We start from the raw sequence: 20,603 nt of genomic DNA, 5'->3' as shown, positions 1-20,603 counted from the left end.
GTCGTTTTATTTCAGAGCGCTTTTCAATTGAAGACGTTGAATTATTCAAACGCTCTACCACCTGAATGCAACAGTTACCCATGCGACCTGCAGGCTCTCATAGCACGTCTCGCGCAATGCTATGGGCATACAATGGCTGATATGTATGCATCACGCTCTGACTTATCAATCGCAGAAAAGCATGATTGTTTACCCCTTCTTTCATAGGTATTCGACGCTCGTGGTAACTTTTCTGGACAACATTTAGTATGTACTAAGCTCTAAAATGACTGCTGATGCTCTAATACACTTGAGGTAAGACGTAACACCCTTTTGTGCCCTCAGGCTGTGGGGATGGCAAGTACCTGACTCTAAACGCCGATGCGTTCTTCATCGGAGGAGATCACTGCGAGAGGCTGGCGGCGGCGGCGGCCCAGAGGACAAGGCAGCAGGTATGTCTCTCTGTCTGTCTGTCTGTCTGTCTGTCTGTCTGTCTGTCTGTCTGTCTGTCTGTCTGTCTGTCTGTCTGTCTGTCTGTCTGTCTGTCTGTCTGTCTGTCTGTCTGTCTGTCTGTCTGTCTGCCTGTCTGTCTGTCTGTCTGTCTGTCTGTCTGTCTGTCTGTCTGTCTGTCTGTCTAATCTAAATTAAATCAGACGAAGGTCGGCTTTCATTTTATTAGATGCGAACTTAAATTAAACGGTCACTCTCTACGACGACAAGTGATTGTTCGAGTGATCACGTCCTTACCCGATGGCGAGAGAGGAGACAATTTAGGGATGCCACGCGAGCCATGCTGACATAAATCACTAGTCGGAATTCAGCAGGGATCAGGTGGACCGCTTTCCAAAACCAAGCTGGCTGAAGTAGTGGCGTTACTCTATTACGATCAATAACCTGTCGAATGTCTTCCCAAAGTATTATAATACGATACGAAATCGAAAAGATCATAATCTATCCACCAGTATCGAAAAAAATGATGGTCCATTAAAAAAATGCTTGAAGAATTGAATCTTCTCAAATTTAGACTCATCTCGGCTGATCCAAAATACGGACGGTGGGTAGGCTGCGCCGTCGTACACATGTGCATTGCGGGACAGTCTATGTCCTGCTCGTCTCCCAACGAGCGGTAGGGCTGAATTCCTCGGCGTGTGACGCCGTGTGACCCAGCGTGACGGCGTGTAACGTCATGTGACGCTGTATGACGCTGTGTGAAATTACCTAATGCTCCCCATGTGGTAGTGTGTGACGCAATGTGACGTTATATGACGCTGTGTGACGCAATGTGACGTTATATGACGCTGTGTAACACTCCTTCCCCCTAGGTGGTGGTGTGTGACGCGCTTAGTCTGCCGTTCCGCGACGAGTCGGTGGACGCGGCCGTCTCTGTAGCCGTCATCCACCACCTGGCCACCACCGAGAGGCGGGTGCGCGCCCTGCGGGAGCTGGCCAGAGTGCTGCGTATCGGCGGCCGCCTCATCGTCACAGTCTGGGCCATGGAGCAGCGAGCCAGGAAGGTGGGCATTTGGAGACCACAGCCAATAAGAGGGAAGTGAATGTTTTTGGCATCTTGCGTTCTCATTGATGGTGTCCGACAAACGATCAATATATCAGCAGGTCTATAGATCACCTGGCCCACTAGAAATCCTGAAAAAATCAGAATATTTGGACCAGCCGTTTTCAAGAGCATCAAGTTGTACTGATCTCAGGCAGCTTTTGCCAAATTGTCAGGGAACTCAGATTTGTTTTTCAATAGAAAAACACAATTCTAAAGAATAGTGTTTTAACTATTGACAACAAACCTTCGGTTACCCAACTATATCCATTCATCTATTTCCATTCAAGAGCCCGCCTCAACGTTTGCAGGAGCAGCATCAGCCTCCCATTGTTAAGCCTAGTCAGATGTATGTTCAGTTCCATGAGTCGCTCTGTTGACTTGACGTTGCTAACCCGTTCCGGCAGTTCGAGTCTCAGGACGTGTTGGTGCCGTGGGATCAGTCGCAGTCACAGAGCAGCTCCGACCAGACATCAGCCGCCGCCGAGCCCGACGTGACCTCCACGGCTTCCGAGGAAGACCTGCTGGCCTACAACGCCTTCACGCAGAACAGCGACTCGGACTCGACTAGGTCCTCCAGGTGAGTCGAGAGTCGGCCCGTGACTCGGACTCGACCAGGTAAGTCCAGGTGAGTCGAGAATCGGCCTGCGACTCAGACTCGACAGGTGAGTCCAGGTGAGCCAAGAGTCGGTATGTGACTCAGACTTGACCAGGTGAGTCCAGGTGAGTCGAGAGTCAGTCTGCGACTCGGACTCGACAAGGTGAGTCCAGGTGAGTCGAGAGTCGACCTGTGACTCAGACTCGACTAGGTCATCGAGGAGAGTGAAGAGATCACCCGACCTCACCAAACGTCGGGGTAGTCGGCCCGTCTGCAGGGACTCCAGCTCGACTTGGTCTTCCAGGAAAGCCAAGAGTCGACCTTTTCCCACCCGCTGTGGGGGAATTTGATCGGTTCTCTGAGGCTCACATGCGCAGATCCGTTCGCCTTTGGTTGCCTGAAACATGATCATATTGGTGTAAGATTTTAAACTGCATTGCAAACTTCGACGGTTCGTTCTTTTATGTTCGTTTTATTGATTCATTCATTTCGTATAAATTGAACATGTTGATTTATGCATGTTGTTCCTTTCCAGGGAGAAAGGTAAGGACAAAGATCATGAAACTGTTTGATTAGTGTATTTGTTGGTTTGTCGATTTGTCATGCTCATGGAATGTTTTTGGCGTAACCACAACATACGGAGCTCTTTTCCTGTATAATCCACTGTTAGACCTGTGCCCTTGACGAAAAACCTTTCCTCACTTGCAGATGACTGTGAACTGTAAATCATGAAATCAGCAAAACTTTTGCAATTACCAATCATTGAGATCAATAGGATTTATTCTTCCGTTCCGTTCTTCCGTTCCGTTGGAAGGAATCAAAGCACAAGGTTAAAAGCTTCACGGCAAAGCGATTACCTACACTGAGCGGTGGGGGAGAAAATCCTAATCCTGGTCGGGATACTCCTTTAAAGTGAATAAATGAACGTCCCAGCTGTGCTGGAGCTAGCTATTTCGGTAGCCCTGCCATTTATAATATTTGCCTATGGAGAATTACTAAGAGTTTTGGCGAATAATGGCTGACGCGAGCAGGACAAAAATAGCCGGGCTATTAGAATGACAAAATGCTGTTCTCCATTTGCTTCACTAGCTCAACCTCCTTCCACTGCACCGTAGATCCGTGTCCTTACTTATTTGCAGACGAAGTCGGAGTTAATTTCATAGGTTCGTGCTGATGGGCCAAAGGTGGACGTAGCGTCGGACAGCGATGCTGCGCAATGAAATAACGTATCGCTCAGCGAGCTTTCGGGTCACCGGACCTAAGACATTTATTCAATCATCGAGCCAAAGTCAATGTTGCTAAATTTCTCAAAGTCATAAAAACCAGTATTCGTCCAATAACTAGTTTTATGACAAGTTTTATCCCAACAGGTTACAGGATAGTTTGCGTCAGCCCCGACGGTAACGGATAAAAACCGTTTAAAACATACTTAAAGACTTTTAAAACGGCATATATTAGAGATGGTTAAAGGAATAATGGATTGTGGAATATAGCACATCATCATAAAAAATCGATGCGTCAGGGACTCAGGACGATGGAATCAATAAAAGATCCAAATATAGTGTTCCTGCTAGGCGAATAATGATGGCTAGGCGAATCGCCTGTAACAGATGGCGATTTTCGTCATGTCACATCGGTAGCCTATATACTTTATCACTTATTCATAGGTGACTATACCTATCCACTAACGTGATCTTCACGTCTCATTTTTATTTTTTTTAACTTCATCTCAGCTAGACTCACCAGAGAGGATCGATAGTCGTCTTGATAACAGCAGTGCCTTGCCGCCTGTGATGCCGTGCCCATCGCTTGAACCCAAAGTTTACCGGCGAATTTAGTGGCAAATGAATGCTGTAAAGAACCTTGTAAGTTAAGGTATATTCCCGCTAAAGACGGGAGCGAAGCGATCGCCCAACTGGAGGGAGGTTTCAGTGAAATAAATGCTTCCCATCCGTTCGACTTACGACGCTCGAAAACGGCCGCCAGCGACGGCCAATAGCGGGAGCTCGGAAAGAGAAAGGAGTTCAGCCCCGCTGCCGGCCGGCCGCGCCGGGCGCTGGCTTGGCGAGAGGCGAACGGACACGGACACGGACAAACGGTCACGGTCATGGACAAATGGACACGGGAGCGGACAAACAGATACAGACAAACGGACACGGGATTCAAGACAAACGGATACGGAGAAACGGAAACGAAATACTGACACGAACAAACTGACACGGGCACGGACAAACGGACAGACGGACATATAATGTAAGCACGGATATACGAACACGCGGACACGGACACATGGAGATTGACACAGACACAGACACAGACACAGACACACACACAGACACAGGGACGCACGGACAAACGAGCACACAGACACTCTGACACGAAAACTTACAACCACCCGGCCATGTCTCCCTCACAAGGACTAATAGGGAGCCGGGAGCACGAACGGGATTAGGTCCAGATCCAGTTGTATGCAAGGGATGCGTAGTTTAGGTATACTATGTGTCCGAAATAGCACGAGCAAATATTTCCATTATGCATGCACATTGTGCGTGCTAGAGGAATGCTTTGCGTGCTTACGCACTCGTACCTCAGTACACTTGTTTCACCTTGCATTAGGTACTCAAGTGCTCAGTTTCCGCTTGTGTATGTTTACGACTTGTAAGCATCAAGACATCTCAGGTGGTACTTTTGCCAAGTGAGTACTTTTACGTCATAGGTCGATTAGTGCAACGGACTAACGTGTTATGAAGCAGGAGTTCGTGAGCTAAGGTGAAGGAAAGTCGCCGACGTCGGCAGTTCGGTCTGCAGCTTTATCTATTCATACCGGTCGATCAACGAAACTTTTGCCATTACTGACAGAGTGATTTAATTGAAGAGCTTCCGGCACAGTTCATCATTTCTGGTCTCGAACTTTTCACACGATGAGAGTCGAAATGCTTATGCGTCAATTAATTATGACTGTACGTAACTACGGAGTACCGAACTCCTCCGCTAAGCTCTTCTGTCCCTACTCCAAGTTGAAGTGTCCACTCGGAGCGTAGATGTTTTCACCGCTCTATCAGCGTAATTGGATCACCAACTGCATTCATTTAAACAACTTCAGGAGTGCTCAGAAGGACATGTTTTCCAACGGAACTTCCAGAACCGCCTTTCCCGACGTACCTACTCCAAGACTCCACTCATTCATAACATATAAACACAATAAAACCCACTGCTGCATCGGTGGTCTGATCAATTAAACGTGCTTCCTTTTCATCGCCAGTGGATGACAATTAACGCTACCCTACACCACATAACTGCGCCAGTGCCTGCCTGAGACTGCGACTGGCGGAAAAGCGTCCCATCCCACTGATGATCGAAGAACCGGACCTTGTTTGTTGCCAGGTTCCTGAGCCGTCGGGCCACGCGGCGACCTCGGCGGGTGCGAGCCATCGACCCAAAGCTGCCCAGCTCGTCACAGAGCTCGTCAGACCTCTCGTCACCCAGCGAGTCCTGCTACAGTTTCGTCAGGCGCGCACTCCAGGTGAGTGTAGACAGTGGACTGTGGAGCAAACTTGGGCTCTTCACGGCTCTCCCCCGAATAGTCCGAGAGACTGCTATTCGACTTATCTTGATTACAGTCATTATTACTGAATAATGTTTTCCTCTGAAAGTGGACTTCTGATACGCTAACATGCTGTCTCACACATACCAAATGTTCTGCCTCGCTTTCCAAATATACCGCCTGACGTCCTATTGTGTGGTGTTTCACAGAAGCTGGCACGGCGCGGAGAGATCGGTGCTGGTCGACCACGCTCCTTCTCCCCTTGGCCAGAGACCTCCGACGCCAAGCCCGACTCCAAGGCAGACGCCAAACCTGCCGAAGACGACGACCAGCTGATCGAGATTCGGTTGGACGACGACGTCAGCGCCCTGGAAGAGTCGACTATCGCCAACCGTGGTGTGCCGGTCGCCGGGCAGCTGGCAACCTTCAAATCGCACAGTGTCGGGGACGTGTGGAGCTTGCTGGCTGCGCTCCGCGGCGCTAAGAGACCGGATGGTACCGAGGAGCGCCGTGGAGAAGCTGGTAGGACTTCGTTGCCGACCGACCGTCCCCGCAGCTGTCCGTTCGACTCTGTTGGCCTGGACTCGACGCAGCGGAGACAGACACCGGCCAGATCCGCCAATCGCAAGTCAGTGACGTTCTCCACCCAGTCGCTGACGTTACCGCGAGACAGACCTCCTCCCAGTGACGTGGTCACCGCTAAGTCCAAGAGCGACAGTGTGCTGGACGCCCGAGTGCGTTCTTGCGAGCTGCTACGAGCCGCGCTCAGTACTGTCCCTGAGACACGCGAGGCGATGGACGAGGCACGAGAGGTGACCGACGAGGCCAGAGAAGCAGGCGACGAGACGAGGACACGGCAGAAACCGGCACTGGTGCGTCAGCAGCGCTGTGAGGAGGCCGTCCGGCGTCTGTCGGAGGCAGAGGCGAACGCGGTGGACACCAGGATAGGTCGTCTCACTGGAAAGCAGAGCTCCCTGAACGAGAACCTAATCCACTCGGACCGGTTACTAGAGCGAGAGAAACTTCAGTCGGAGATTGTCAAACAGCGCAGTCTGAATGATAGCTACCTGTACGGGAAGCTGGAGAATGCCGAAACGATGCCCCAAGATGGCTTCTTGGCAAGCTACAAACGGCTAAAAATCATCAGAGACAGTCTGGGAAAGCTAAGCGAGAGTTTGGAAAAGATTGCTGAGAACGAGCCACCCACGTCCTCGCTCAAAAATGGTTTTGTCAAGATGGTGCGCAACTGGACAGATGGCGGGACAGCGCATGCAGAACATACTGACCCTGCCGTTGATGAGCCTGATCCACAGACTGACGCAGAATGTCCCGAGTCTTCCCAGTCCTCGTCAGAAACCTGCCGCGTCCCAGACCCTCCTCCAATGCCACCGGTGCCGGTGCAGATGCAGGGACCGGCTGCCAACCCAGACCGGTCCAACGCGCCTCCAGCCGATCTCTCCGCCAAGCCGGTGACTCCGGCGACCGGCTCCCGGATCGAGCGACGCGCCATGTACCGGTTCGCCTCCCGCGAGCGGCGCACCTCCAAAGAAGAGAGCTCTGACAGTTCCAAGGAGAACAGCTTCCAGAGTGACACCAGCCTGGACTCTGAGGACAGTTGTGTGTCGGTGATATTTGTACCTAAGCGTGAGACGGCCACCAACGCTGTGACCGAGAATGGCGTGAAGCCACGCAGCTGCTCTGTGTCCAGCGAGTCGTCCGGCAGCTCTTCACCACGGTCACCCCGGTCCCTAACATCCGGGCCATCTTCACCCACTCGCGCACCCGGTGCTCTGGCCAGACTCAACATGCTGAAAACGCGGCCGAAGTTGGGACCACAGCTGCCTTTGGTCGGCAGGTTTCCGCTGCTGGCACCACCCCCGGGCAAAACATTACCGAATGGCGGAGACTCCACTCCCAGTATAACTCCGGCAACCACTCAAAGCCAAACTCCGTCTCAGAAACAGACCACGACTTCCCCTCCAGCAATCCCTCCACGTTCGAAGCCGGTTCCTGCTCCAAGTGCGTCCGAGTCTCCCCCTCCAACTCCGATGTCGCTGTCAACTCCAAGCCCTGCGCCAATCCCTCCCCCGCTGCCACCACGACCCACCACCGTCCCTAGTCCTGCCGAAGAGTCGAAGCCCTCCAAAGATCCCGTCCGTGACAACCCCGGGCCTCCTGACACTGCCGACTGCCCACCCCGCCTGTCGGCCTGTCCTTCCTGTGAGATGACTGCTCTAGCGACCAACAACAGCTTTCGGAAGAGTTCTGCGCCGCCTCCAGCTGACAGCGTCAACAACAACGTGCAGGTGAAGCTGGATGCAGCTGCTGCGGCCGGCGCGCTTCTTGACCGGCGCTGTGTGAGCTCGGTGGCCCCCTCACGTTCGTCAGGCGCGGCGCGAGTGGAGCTCGTCACGGCTGCCCCTGTCTCGGCGCTGGCCCTGCAACCGAGCGGCGGTCTGGAGGTGGTGCGCCGGCCGGGCGTTCAGGGCCTGCGGGCGGCCGGTCGCGCCGCGCCCGCCTTCCTCACGTTTGAGGTGTTCCACCCGGAGACCGATGACCTGGACTCGGAGAGCTCGTGCGGCAGCAGCAGCGACAGCAGCGCGTGCAGCGTGCTCAGTCAGCTGGCCGACTGGCCGAGCTCGCAGGAGCTGCTCGACCTCGACCGCGACATCGAGCTTCAGCAGCAGGAGCAGAGGGAAGCGGAGGAGGGCGGCACGTCCAAGAAAAGTCAGGATACTGAGATTGGCGCATATTTGGCCGCGGAGGAACAGCCGGGGAGTGCAGAGAAACTGAGACTCTCGGAGCAGTCTGTGAGGACAGTGAAACTGGAGAACTCGGAACGTCAGGGGAGTGCAGAAAAACTGGGCCTCTCGGAGCGATGCGGGAGGTTGAAAGAGCTTGGAGGCGGTAGCAGTGAAGAGAAGCTGCCAGAGCTGGACCGTGATCTTACCGTGATGGAGGTGCAGGACGTAAAGCTGGTACCAAACTCGTCTCTCTGTCCACTTGCTTCGCAGGAGCGACGTCCTACTGACACAAATGCAGGTGAGCGGACCACCCGACACCGTCACTAAAAGAAACAGTTAGATTGACTGATTTGGATCATGGACGACTCCCTATGATTTTTGTTAGGAACGACTTAAAATAAATGTTATAAATTCGAACATCATGACGAATTTAATCTAAGATCTAATAAGGTATTTTATAGGTTCTACCACGTAGCTATTTTCTGTCAATTAAAGTGATAGACCTGAACTGTAACCAAGCGCTCTAGAACAGCAAGTAGCTAATTTTGTTTGCTGATTGGGAGCACACTCCATTCACAATTGTTGTCCATTTTCAGACACACGACCTCCCCTGGGCTCCAAGACCTCCAGCGCAGAGATCCTGGAACCAGCCGACCGCGCGGCCGCCGGCACCGCAGCCGCCGCCTCCGCCGGGTCGGTCGGCTCTGAATTCCGCTCGGCTTCGCCTAACGAGCTTGTTAGTGTCGACCGCGTCCCGTCGGGCCCGCCTTCGACGACGGGTCGACCTCCGGTCACATTATCCGGCGGCCCCGAGCCGAGAGACGCGCTGCGCGCCGGGAGCGGGCCGACCGCTTTGTCCTCTGTGATCGACGAGTCGGCGCCGCGTGCTGAATCGAGTGTTGGCCCCGATACGGTTGGGGAGGACCCGGGGAGGGCGGCGGTGACGGCTGTCCAGGGGAACAGTGACGCCGCAGAGATTGACGATGTTGCTAAGGGTGGTGTGTTTGGTGCGGCGGTACGCTCGGAGGAGTGCAGCGGAGAGTCGGGTGGCAGCGGTACCGCTCGTTGCGATCCGGAGCAGCCGGCGGCTGTGAGCAGCGCCCGCTGCCGCCGGAAGGTGACACTGGCTCGCCTGGACGCTCCGCCGCTGGAGCGAGTCGCCGAGGAGGCAGAGACGGCAGCAGTGCGGCGGAGACCGGTCTCCAGCCTCGGCTCAGCCTCCTCAATGTCGGAGGCGGAGACGAGCCGACCGCCGGCGCTGGCCGCCGCGCGCGCCTCCAGTCTCAGCTCGAGCTCCGCGGGATCGGTGGGACGGCGAGCACCGAGCCTGGCCACCGCCCGCGCCTCTCCCTCCTCGCCGTGGAGCTCCGGTTCGAGTGTGTCGGACGGACTTCGCGCGCCGAGCCTGGCGACCGGGCGGGGGTCGCTGACCTCCACCCTCAGCTCAGCGTCCAGCCTGTGGACGTCGGACGGCTCTCGGGCCGGCCACAGTCACAGCTGGGGGTCGAGCCGGTCCACCTCAGAGGGCGCCACCAGTCTGACCGAGCCGAGCGGGGCCGAGAGCCCGGCCGGCCGGCCCGCCGCCGACAGCGCAACCACCGCCAGACGCATCTTCGACCAGGCGGAGGCGGACGCAGCGGCCGCGGAGGTGGCGGCGGCGGCAGCGGCAGCGGCGGCCTCTGAGGGAAGCCCGGAGGAGGCGGACAGCCAGGAGGCGTCTTCTGAGGGCTCTCCGCGACCCGATCAGGGCGGCACCTTCGGTCACCACCGCTATTATCATGTCTTCCGCGAGGGTGAGCTCGACAGACTCATCAGCAAGTACGTGGACAACCTGCACATCATCTCGTCCTACTACGATCACGCCAACTGGTGTGTAGTGGCCGAGAAAGTGCAAGTGTGGACCATCTAGCTGGAGACGCTGGTGTGTTGACCACCGCCTGACCGGTCCGTCGCGGCCCCATGAGTGACGAGCACTGTACTCCCGCAGCCAATCCTTGCCAGTTACGTCGTCGTGTCGTCATACATTCACTGGTGGAGTGATGACGCCGTTCTCTATTTCTCCGTTTATAAGAAATATAGCCAATCGCGTTTAGAGACATATCGCTGAAACTCCCCTGTCGACACCGATAGCTCGACTCGGGACACGCGCTGGTTTGAGCTACACGGGTACCTTCACGACGACCCGACAGAGGCGTTGATCTCTATGTAGGTGGTCCTCCTCCAAGGCTGTAGGCTTCCGTTATGCGTTTCGCTCCGTTACGGCTCGCTTAGCTCACGGAATCGAGTGTCTCCCGATCCTCGGCGGGCGATCCGTGACAGAAAGACAAATGCTAGTCGTACTGAGTACGCCTGAACATATATACAGAGGATGTATGGTATTCAATAATGTCGTTATATGAATCGTTATACGATGATGCCGTATTGTGTTTCCTGTACCTATCAAATAAAACTGGAAGACGAGCGAACGGCATCAGCGAAGGCGTTTTAGCGTTGAGGCATGGATACCCAGAAGGCACATGCTTACGATGCCGTAATACGTAAAAGGTGTAGCCCAGGCTCCAGACTCCAGAGCTATCTGCAATCGCCAATCTGCAATCATACAGGGTAGGCAATGCTCACTAGTCCGTGTTGAACCGCTGACATGCCTCCTAATAAAATGTACCGTATGCAATACATTACAATTAGGTATATGTCCATCACGGAATGGCATTATTTCGTCTCGAAAGGCCCAGCTCGATAATTTTTTATTATGTTTTTTAGATTATAGCTCCTCCTAATCTAACTCTCATCTTTTCACCTCCAGCCAGCAGGACAGTAAGCAGTCGAAAGAAATGCTAATAGTTTTAGCAAATATCAGAGGGATGAGGCGCCCGACAGACCAACTTACCTTTTCTGAGTATTCCCTTTTCAATCTTCCGATTCAAATTTATCAAAGTTCAGCTAGGGGATATTCTGGCAGCTTCCACCACGAACCCACGTCAACCCTGAACTCATGCGGCTGAAAATGACGCTGGCGTGACGTTGGCAGCGACACCTGTATATAACCCGCGCCCCACTGGGGTCTGCGTATAACACGCCCTACTGGGGGGGGGGGCTATTCATAGCCCCCCCTCCTAACTCCGAAACTACTGGGCCGATCGTCAAAATTCAAACGGCGTCTGATAGCCCCGGAAAAACTGTCGAGCGAAACCTAATTTCATTGACGTCGAGGTCACTGATGACGTCACAGGTCAGGTCAAAGTAAAAATTATTAGCATTTTGGCTTCTTCACGTTTTGGGCTCTGGCCGCCGTCTTACAAGTCAGAGCAGGCTCATTTTTGGTTCACACACTCGTGAACAGATGCTCTAGATACTCTGAGGGTACCAAACTTGTACTTTGATTTTCAGGTCAAGGTCAGGTCATCACAGGTCACGAAAATATTATATCATGCGTCGGTCACGTGACACATGTTTTATGGTCCATTTAGGCCAAACATTTCGAATTTGATGTCGTCTGTGTCATTCGAGGTCATTTTGAGTCAAATTTCGCTTAGGTCAGGTCACTTTCAGGTCAAAAAAGGTCAAATTTTGAAGTTAAAATTTTTCAACAAAAAAGGTGTCTACTGGATGCAGTTTGAGCTCAGGAACACGATGGTGCTATTTATATTGGCGTACGATGTCAAATTCGTGCTGAAAAATTGATTTAAAAAATTAATAATTGTTAATTTTTTGCAATAATGCGTATAACTTGGCCATTTTTGAAGATATTTAGCTAAAACTTGCTAGAGTTAGTCATAATAATGCGTTCTATCACATATATTCCGGTTTTTTCGAAAAGTCAAAAAGTTTTTGAAAAAAATGTAAAAATATAAATTTTGAATTTTATTACATAAAATTTTCCAAATTTTCAAAATTTCGAAAATCCGAGATAGCAGTTTGATAGCGCAGTCTATTCTGAGTCCTCTCATGCAAAGAAATTGGCTCTAGCTTAAAAACTGAGCTCTTGGGAGCATTTGCCGTGGTTCAATGTTTTGCGTCGAAATCGACCGAACATGACGTCACTCTGACGTCATTTCCGGCCAACCTATGGTAGGTACGAAGTTCAAATTTTGACACAAGGTGTCAAATTGATGCAGCCAAAGGTACTGAAAGTTTGGCGTTGATACGTCAATCGGTTTGGAAGTTATTGCAGAAAAACGGGAGGGGGGGCTATAAATAGCCCCCCCCAGTGGGGCGCGGGATAACTGCCAGGTGGCGCTGAAGTGTTGTTAAGGGTGTGCTGCACCTGTGTATCGGTCGTATAGGTCATACGACCCGTAGCCGGGGATCGGCTCCAACCCCCCCCCCCCCCCCAACACTAGAACTGGCTTTTGAGGAAAGCTTTCTTTTCATGGCACCAAAGACAATGGATGGAAGGAAGTCATATTCCAATCAGCTTCCAGTCGCTGTAGTGTGGCGATTCATTAGTCGTTGCAGCAGTGCTTCGTATGTATGTAAAACACAGTGCTTTCCGCGATAACTAATTTTCGGACCTGCGATAACGATAAAACGATAAGTAAGGTTTGCGATAACGATAAACGATAAACGATAAGAATTTTCAAAAAATTAACAACGATAGCGATAAAACGATAAAACGATAACGGTATTTGTTTTTAACAGCGATAACGAAACGATAAACGATAAAACGATAACGATAATTGTTTTTAACAGCGATAACGAAAAGATTAACGATACAACGATAACGATAATTATTTTTTAACAGCGATAACAAAAGCAATAAGAAATACAGCTTAAATAAGCGTACTTAGTTTATTTGCAGATCTATAGCTACACTTAGCAGATGGCAACAGGTTGCGCACACAGTACATACTGTCGTGCGGCATACACTGCCGATCGTCTTCCATTTTTCCATCATCCCGTTTTACATTTTATCGTGTATCGTTCATAATTTTTGTAACCTGCGATAAGTGGATGAGCGATAATTTTGAAAATTTAGCGATAAACGATAACGATAACCGATTTACTTAACAGCGATAATTATCGTTTATCGTTTATCGCTCATCTTATCGCATGCGGAAGCCACTGGACTTTAAAACATGGTAATACCTAGGGGCCAATGACATGCTACAATATACCAATAAAAAATAAAAGTTGAAAGTTTGTTGCTTCTTGTTAGTTCTGACCTCTCTGTCGTGAAGCTACTTAAGTGTTTCAACTAAACTAGGTAATTAACCCGCGCCCCATGGTAGATTATAATTACAACACGACCAGGGGGACTACTTCTTACCCCCTCGTATCTCCGAAACTACTGGACGGATTAAAAAAAAAAAACCGAACGATGTTCCATAGCCATGTAAAAACTTTAAACAGAAAATCCAATTTCATTTACGTCGGGGTCACCGATGACGTCACAGGTCAGGCTCAAGCTAAAATGTTTCACAGTCCACAGACCTTCTAGGAAATGCGTTATAACATCGAGTAAAATGCATTTTATCGAAAATCATCGATAGAGCGTCGGTTGCCTATAGTAGATATTTTTGCTTAGTACCTAAAAGAGTTGTTGTTGGTTGCCTAGTAGTTAATAAAAGAGGTCACTGATACCAGGTCAGGTCAAAGAGGGAAGGCCAACAAGGGTCAACACATGAATGCAACTTTACTAGGGCCGTGTGATGCATGTTTTATGATCAATTTCTCATTTCCGACTCAATGGTGTTGGTAAGACCATCAGGGACGGTTGAGGTTACCTACGTTGTGGTGGAGGTCAGGTCAATGTCAGGTCAAAAACTGTGAAATTTAAAAGTTGATATTTTTGCATTAAAAAAGGATAGCTATTCGATGCAGCTCATCACGGGGAATCCAAGGTTTTATTCTACGTGGTCTACAATGGCTAGAAATTGAGTTTCAATATTAAACGTCATCAATTTTGAGCAGTTCTTTTGCCAAAATTTCGCAAAAAAACAGTAACCGAGCTCAAATTCGGCATGCCGATAGCAGACTTATGATTCTATGACATGTATTCCGTTTTGACTCGAAATTTTGAAAATTTCTGGTATTTTAAGGGTTTCATATAAACATTTTTTTTTTATTTTTGGCGTAAAAATAAAGAAATTCGAAAAATCCGAGATAACAGTTTTGTAGCCCTGTTCATTTTTTTAATTTGAATTTGTTATTTACCTTCAAAACTGTAGGCATGACAGCTCTTCTCGAAAAAAAACTTTTTTGGGTCGAAAATGGCCGAACATGACGTCACTTTGACGTCATTTGCGCCCAGCCTTTCATAGATTCTGGAACAGTTTTTGGACATAAAGTGTAAAATTGACGTAAGTGAAGATACTGAAAGTGTCGCGACGATCAGTGCAGTAGTTTTAGAGATAATTACGAGAAAAATGGAGGGGCGGGGGGGGGGGGTAAACAATAACGCCCCTCCCCCACCAGGGCACGGGCCTTTCTTATTTCAACAAATAGTTGATGTTCCTGTATCAGATAACTACGGATAACTGTATCGTGGGATTTATCACGGTCAACACCTTGCGTTATCGTGCGATTTTTCCCATACTTCTACTAAGTTGCTGATTCTCTTTGGAGACAGTCGACAGCTTCGGCAGGTTGACTCTCCATCAGTTGAATTTATGGGCGAAACGCTGAGATGTTCGCAAACAGTGAAAAACCTAGGAGTTGTTATCGACCCGTCACTGTCTTAAAATTGTCACATCGATCGATTGTTAAAAAGTGCATCGGCATCCTCATCGTTAGGTATACCTAATGTCAAGCATTGTTTCCGAAAATAATCGACGCTCTCGTTTTCTCTCATGTAAGGTACTGTGCACAAGTGTATGGCAGCGCAAATCATGCGAATGTGTCCAAAATCCAAAAAATATTTAACTTCGCTGCAATTTCAGGCCGTAGAAAAATATGATCATATTAGAAGCGTTTTAAGCGAATGTTGGAATGTTGGGGGTAAGGGCGGGTAAGAGGACACAGGCGACAAGAGTACGCAGCAGCTGTTTCGAGCCTATTATGAGATTAAACGACACAGATAAAACGGTGACTTGACCACGTTTAGATAAAAGTGACGGACCTTCAGGAGTAGAATTTGGCCGATGTAATATAATTTGTGTCATAGGCGCAAATGCGACAATGTGTCCCGTACATTGAATGACTCACGATATGCACATCCTCGACCTACCAGGGCGGTGTTTCACGGGCTGCTGCTACCACGCTGCTATCAAATTGCGCGAGCTGACGTCACACTTGTGGTAGTGTTGGAGCAATGGGCCTGTTGATGTCTCCATGGAAACCCAATTTGACAAGTCGTAAAATCGGCGTGCTGCTATCACCGGTGAAACAGGGCCCAGAGATTTTTTTTTTATTATACCGTTCCCACCATAATGCCTACGTCACAAACTCTCGACGTAAGCCTTTTGCAGCGAATATGCGCGGCTTATGAATTAAACTTCGAAAGAAGAGTGCAGCCGATTGCATGCATGAATGACTACGGACACGGAGCTTTGTCTCACGATTAGCTGGAACGATACTGTCGCCGTCGTGCGTCGACGATCTCTCCGCGAATGGTCACGTTTGCGGGCGGCGCGGCGCCGTGCAGAAGAGGCCATAAAGTGACGTCATTTTACCGGTGTAGCGGTGACATACACGGAATGGACGGACGCCGAAAACGCACCGGGAATCACCTACAATACAGCGCCGGAGCAGGCCTGCGAATGCCTACACACTACACATGGCTAACATACATTAGGCAAACACATAAGGTCTCTATAGGCACCTTTTTGTATTAGGCTTTGCTTATACAATATGCATAACTACGTGCAAGCCTACAAAAAAGAACGGTCTTCCCTATTTTTACCGCGTTACGAATGGGTTCGTCATGCCTGCATTGCTTTGCAATGTGCAGGGGTGTCGATTTTTCAAAATGGTTGGGGGTGCTCAACCCCTGCACCGGGTGACAGATTGCAGCTTTGCCATGCGGCACAACCGTACAAGGCGGGGCTGGTTATCCCCATAAGGTACTGATAATACCGGGATTTCTATATACTAACATTTCCCAAGGGCAGAACGTTCTTCTTGAAAATCATTCTGCTCGTCCTAGTACTTGGCTACCTGATTACATAAACATCTTTCCGAAAAAAATATATTTGCCGGCAGCATGGCAGCAGCCCCGACACCTCTGTAATTGGTGACAGAAACCAATGACGGTGATTAGCACCGGTGCAGCAGCCGCTGCGGTCCGCAGGGGCGGACATTGCGCGGAGGCAACGGTAGCTACGAGGCTCTGGCGGTAATCAGACGATCCCAATATCGATGAAAAATGACAGGTGATCGCATTTGGATATTTACGGGTTTACGATTTTCCCCAGTGGCGTAGCCAGGTGGGCCGTGAGGCACGTGCCCCCCCCCCCCATCAGGTTCGGGCCTCAGGGTCCCCTCGGGTTATTCGGGCCTGAGGGGCCCTGAGGCGCCAATTGGCCGCTAAGGGTCAATGCTGGCCATATTTGGACAGAAGGGATCCACGGGGCCCGTAAAAACCCCTCATGGGCCCACAAGTACCAACACTAAGATCTCCACAAGGGCCCCAAGCCAGTCTCTGAGGGCCATTTGGCGGCCTCTGAGGGCCCCTTACCGGCTTCGGAGGGCCACATGTCGGACTATGGGGGTCTTAACCGGCCTATTCCCAGCCAGCAAATTTGGTCCTGGCCGTAGCTGGTCTTACTCTGGCTAGCTCCGGCATTTGCTCCGGCTAAAGTACGGGCAAGGTCTGGGGCTCTACGCTGACACACGATACCGGAGCTCGCCCGCATCACAGCCGGACTTATGCCGCATCAGCCGTGCCGTACCTCCACCGTACTTCAGCAACAGTAAGCCAGAGCAGCTATGAGGTGCAGCCGGACCTGGTCGTAGGGAGCCGGACTTGAGCCATGGCATGGAGTCTGACTTGAGCCAGACTTGGCGGTTCGGAACCATAACAACCCGGGAGCGCTACGGCATATACTGGCTAGTCGGAATAGAGCCGTATCGACCCAAACCCCGGATCTGACGGCGATACCCTCGTCAGTTACCAGCGACCCTGACGGTCCCACACAGGTGACTCGGAGGGTCACAGCGGCGTCTGAGAGCACCATGTCCGGTCTCTGAGAACCCCACAAGGCTCCTGAAGGCACCGGTGACCTCTTGATATCTTCTTGTCGGCCTATGAAGGGTCCGTTCCGTAACAGCAGTTCTGAGGGCCACACGCGCGCCTGTGATGGCCCTAAACCAGTGTCTCTGAGAGCCCCCACAACGGCGCCTGTGAGGGCCATCACCGGCAACTGTGGAGCACCTACACCGGCGCCTCCGAGGGCCATACATTGCCATATCTGAGGGCCCCGCACTAGTGCCTCTTAAGGCCCTATATCGGCGGCTCTGAGGGCCCAACACCGTCGCTTCTGAAGGCCCCACAAGCAGGGATGCGGAGCCGGAGCCGGAGCCGGAGCCGCCGGAGCCGGTATATTTTGCCCGGAGCCGGAGCCGGAGCCGGAGCCGTGAAACAACACAGCCCAGAGCCGGAGCCGGAGCCGGAGCCATCAGAAAAGGGGCGACTCCGGCTCCGAGGAAAAAAATATTGACCTAACTCGGTTTGACAGTACAAAGCAGTAAAACATGTGGTATTCCAAATATCCTTGTTATGCAAATACAGAAACAACGTGTGCCAATCCAATCGCCTTTTTTCTTCCACCCGTATTTAATTAATCGCATAGGGAATGTACTGAGTAGGAGCCGGAGCCGGAGCCGGAGCCGTATTGACATTTCACCCGGAGCCGGAGCCGGAGCTGGAGCCGATTTTTTCTCCGGAGCCGGAGCCGGAGCCGTCTGAAATTTCCACGGCTCCGCATCCCTGCCCACAAGTGCACATATGACAGCCACCCACCGGTGACATTTGAAGGCCCCACACCGGCGACTCTGAGGGCCCCATCGGCGTCTGAGTCCGTGCCGGTCTCTAAAGACGACCCACAGGGTTTCTGAAGGTACCACCGGCATGTGATGGCCCTTTGCCGGCCTCTGAGGGCCCGTCGCCGGTATCTGGAGCCCCCTGCCGGCTTGTAAAGGATACGCGCTATCAGCTCTAAGGGTCAGACACTCGTGTACCTACGACGGACCCACACCAGTGTCTCTGCAGTCTGCAACTTAACGTCTTTTTTCGCCCTTCTTCTTAAGACTAACTTTTCTTTTCCTTACATTTTTATTTCATGCATTGTAAATTGCGTAATTGTTTTATTTTTAGTAGTGAAAGACTGCGGAACCAATTATTTTCCTCAAGCAGAGTTAGTGGGAGTTATTGAGGGACAAAATAATTGGGGGTGCTGACTGGAACATTTGGGGGTGCCCGGAAAACCATTGGGGGTGCTCATTTGAGCATTGGGGGTGCTGCAGCACCCCCAAAAGTATACAAATCGACACCCATGGCAATGTGTATTGACAAAGAAACAGATTGGGTTTCGAACGAGCTTGTCCATGTAGCTGGATAACATAAGAAATATGCAACAAAGATTACATAGTAACTGAGGTACTTTTATTGTTTTGTAGGTATATCGCATATCATAAACCACGAATATGTAGATCAACTCTGTCGTCGCGAGTCGCAAAGTGAGGCGTTTACCGAGTTCGTCTTACTTACCGAGGTCTGATGTACTTACATACACAGGTATGCTTTATCACGGTCCGCCATGATTTTCATAATAGGAAACGATGCTATAACTATTTTTTTTTATTGTTCTTTAATTCTGTTAGTGTAAAGGCTATGAAGCCTGAAGTCAATATAATCAGGGTTGTCGTTTTCTTACAAATGCAAAGAAAGCTCAATTTAACCCGCGCCCCAGTGGCGGTCTCAGCCAACTTCGCCCTAGTGGGGGGGGGGGGGGCATATGTTACCACCCACCTCTAACTCAAAAACTAAGAGGGCCAGAAAGACGCGGTAAAAAGCAGTCGATAGCTCTTAATGCGTACGTTTGAAAGTATTTCAGTCATTTTTCATCTTAGAGCAATATTGGGGTCACCAGAGGCCATCAAAATTCAAAATTTGCCAATGGTCATTATATTTTTCAGAAAACATGCCGTTATCTCAGGAACTATGGTAGCTAGAAAAACGCATGGAAAAGCAATCGATAGGTTTTGAACTCTTCTTTTGATAAGGTTATTATCAAAATTGACCTTAGGTCAACGGTTTAGCCTCCAGAGGGTAAAAACTCCAAAAATAGCTGTTTTTACGAAAAGTGTTTTCGACAATAACTTTCGACTTCAAAAAGCCACGACATTTATATTGCCAGAATCGTGTTCCTCTCGCCAAGACGCGTCGAATGAACTATAATTTGACCTTAAAAGGTAAATTTGAAAATTTGATCTCAGGTCAAGGTCATGACCTGACCGGAAAAGGTCATGTTGCATATCAGTCGATGCGTCTCAACAAGACAAACACAATGAGACCATCCCCAGCGTTCTATCTCTTTCCAATCGCGAGTTATTGGCAAAAATCTGTTTGTAGCCTCAAATGACCTCGGATGACCTTTCTAGAGGCTATCAGCAAAAAATGGCACCTTGGTCATCACGGGTGGTCCAAATCATTGTGATTCTGAAATATTTAGACTGTTCCTATGCGGACACACGGATCTAGAGGCATTTTCATTTTTCTCCATTGACTTGTAATGGATAGGTCACGCCAGTAACCTGACCTTAGGTCACGGATATAAAAAATCCGAGATATACAAATTGTATGCGCCCATAACATCATGCAATCCACCAAGTTTAAAACCTTTCTGACAAACACTGCAGGCTGGACATGATTGCAAACTTTTTTTTAAGGCTTGGTCAGTTAACTTGACCTGGTGACCTGACCTGACATGACCTGGAGTCAAAAATTTCACACATTGTCTAAAATTGATGTACCAAAAGCTACCCAAAGCGGCGCGCCGGCGCTACGCGCCGCGGTTTTTTATTCACACGCAAAAAACGCGACAGGGTGGTAACATATGCCCCCCCCCCCTGGGGCGAAGGTTAAAGGGACCCTCCCACCTTAACATTAGTTTTGAGTTGAGATAGCCAAATTGGTGGCCATGGCCTGCAAATACCGGTTTGGGCACTCACAACATCGAAAAATGCTTTAATTCGAAGATATGGAATTTCAAACTTGCAGTTTTCGGATTCTAAGGGGCTAATGCATTG

The 20,603-nt window shown here is 50.3% G+C and overlaps 1 protein-coding gene across 1 annotated transcript; it reads left to right on the top strand.

The window, feature by feature from the left end:
• Positions 1-324: 324 nt before the first annotated feature.
• Positions 325-10,891, top strand: LOC122363281 (mucin-5AC-like; the record flags this gene model as incomplete). The annotated part of the gene is made up of 6 exons (XM_043332362.1): positions 325-431; positions 1,302-1,493; positions 1,939-2,111; positions 5,514-5,652; positions 5,883-8,715; positions 9,014-10,891. Coding segments are annotated over 6 exons (4,757 nt in total), but the record flags the coding sequence as incomplete, so codon positions are not given.
• Between the last annotated feature and the right edge of the window lie 9,712 nt (positions 10,892-20,603).

Source organism: Amphibalanus amphitrite, unplaced genomic scaffold (assembly GCF_019059575.1).
Source record: "Amphibalanus amphitrite isolate SeventyFive unplaced genomic scaffold, NRLGWU_Aamphi_draft 000613F_arrow, whole genome shotgun sequence".
Lineage (NCBI taxonomy): Eukaryota > Metazoa > Arthropoda > Thecostraca > Balanomorpha > Balanidae > Amphibalanus > Amphibalanus amphitrite.
The sequence above is the reverse complement of the archived record's forward strand: the minus strand, read 5'-3'. Positions and strand labels throughout refer to the sequence as shown.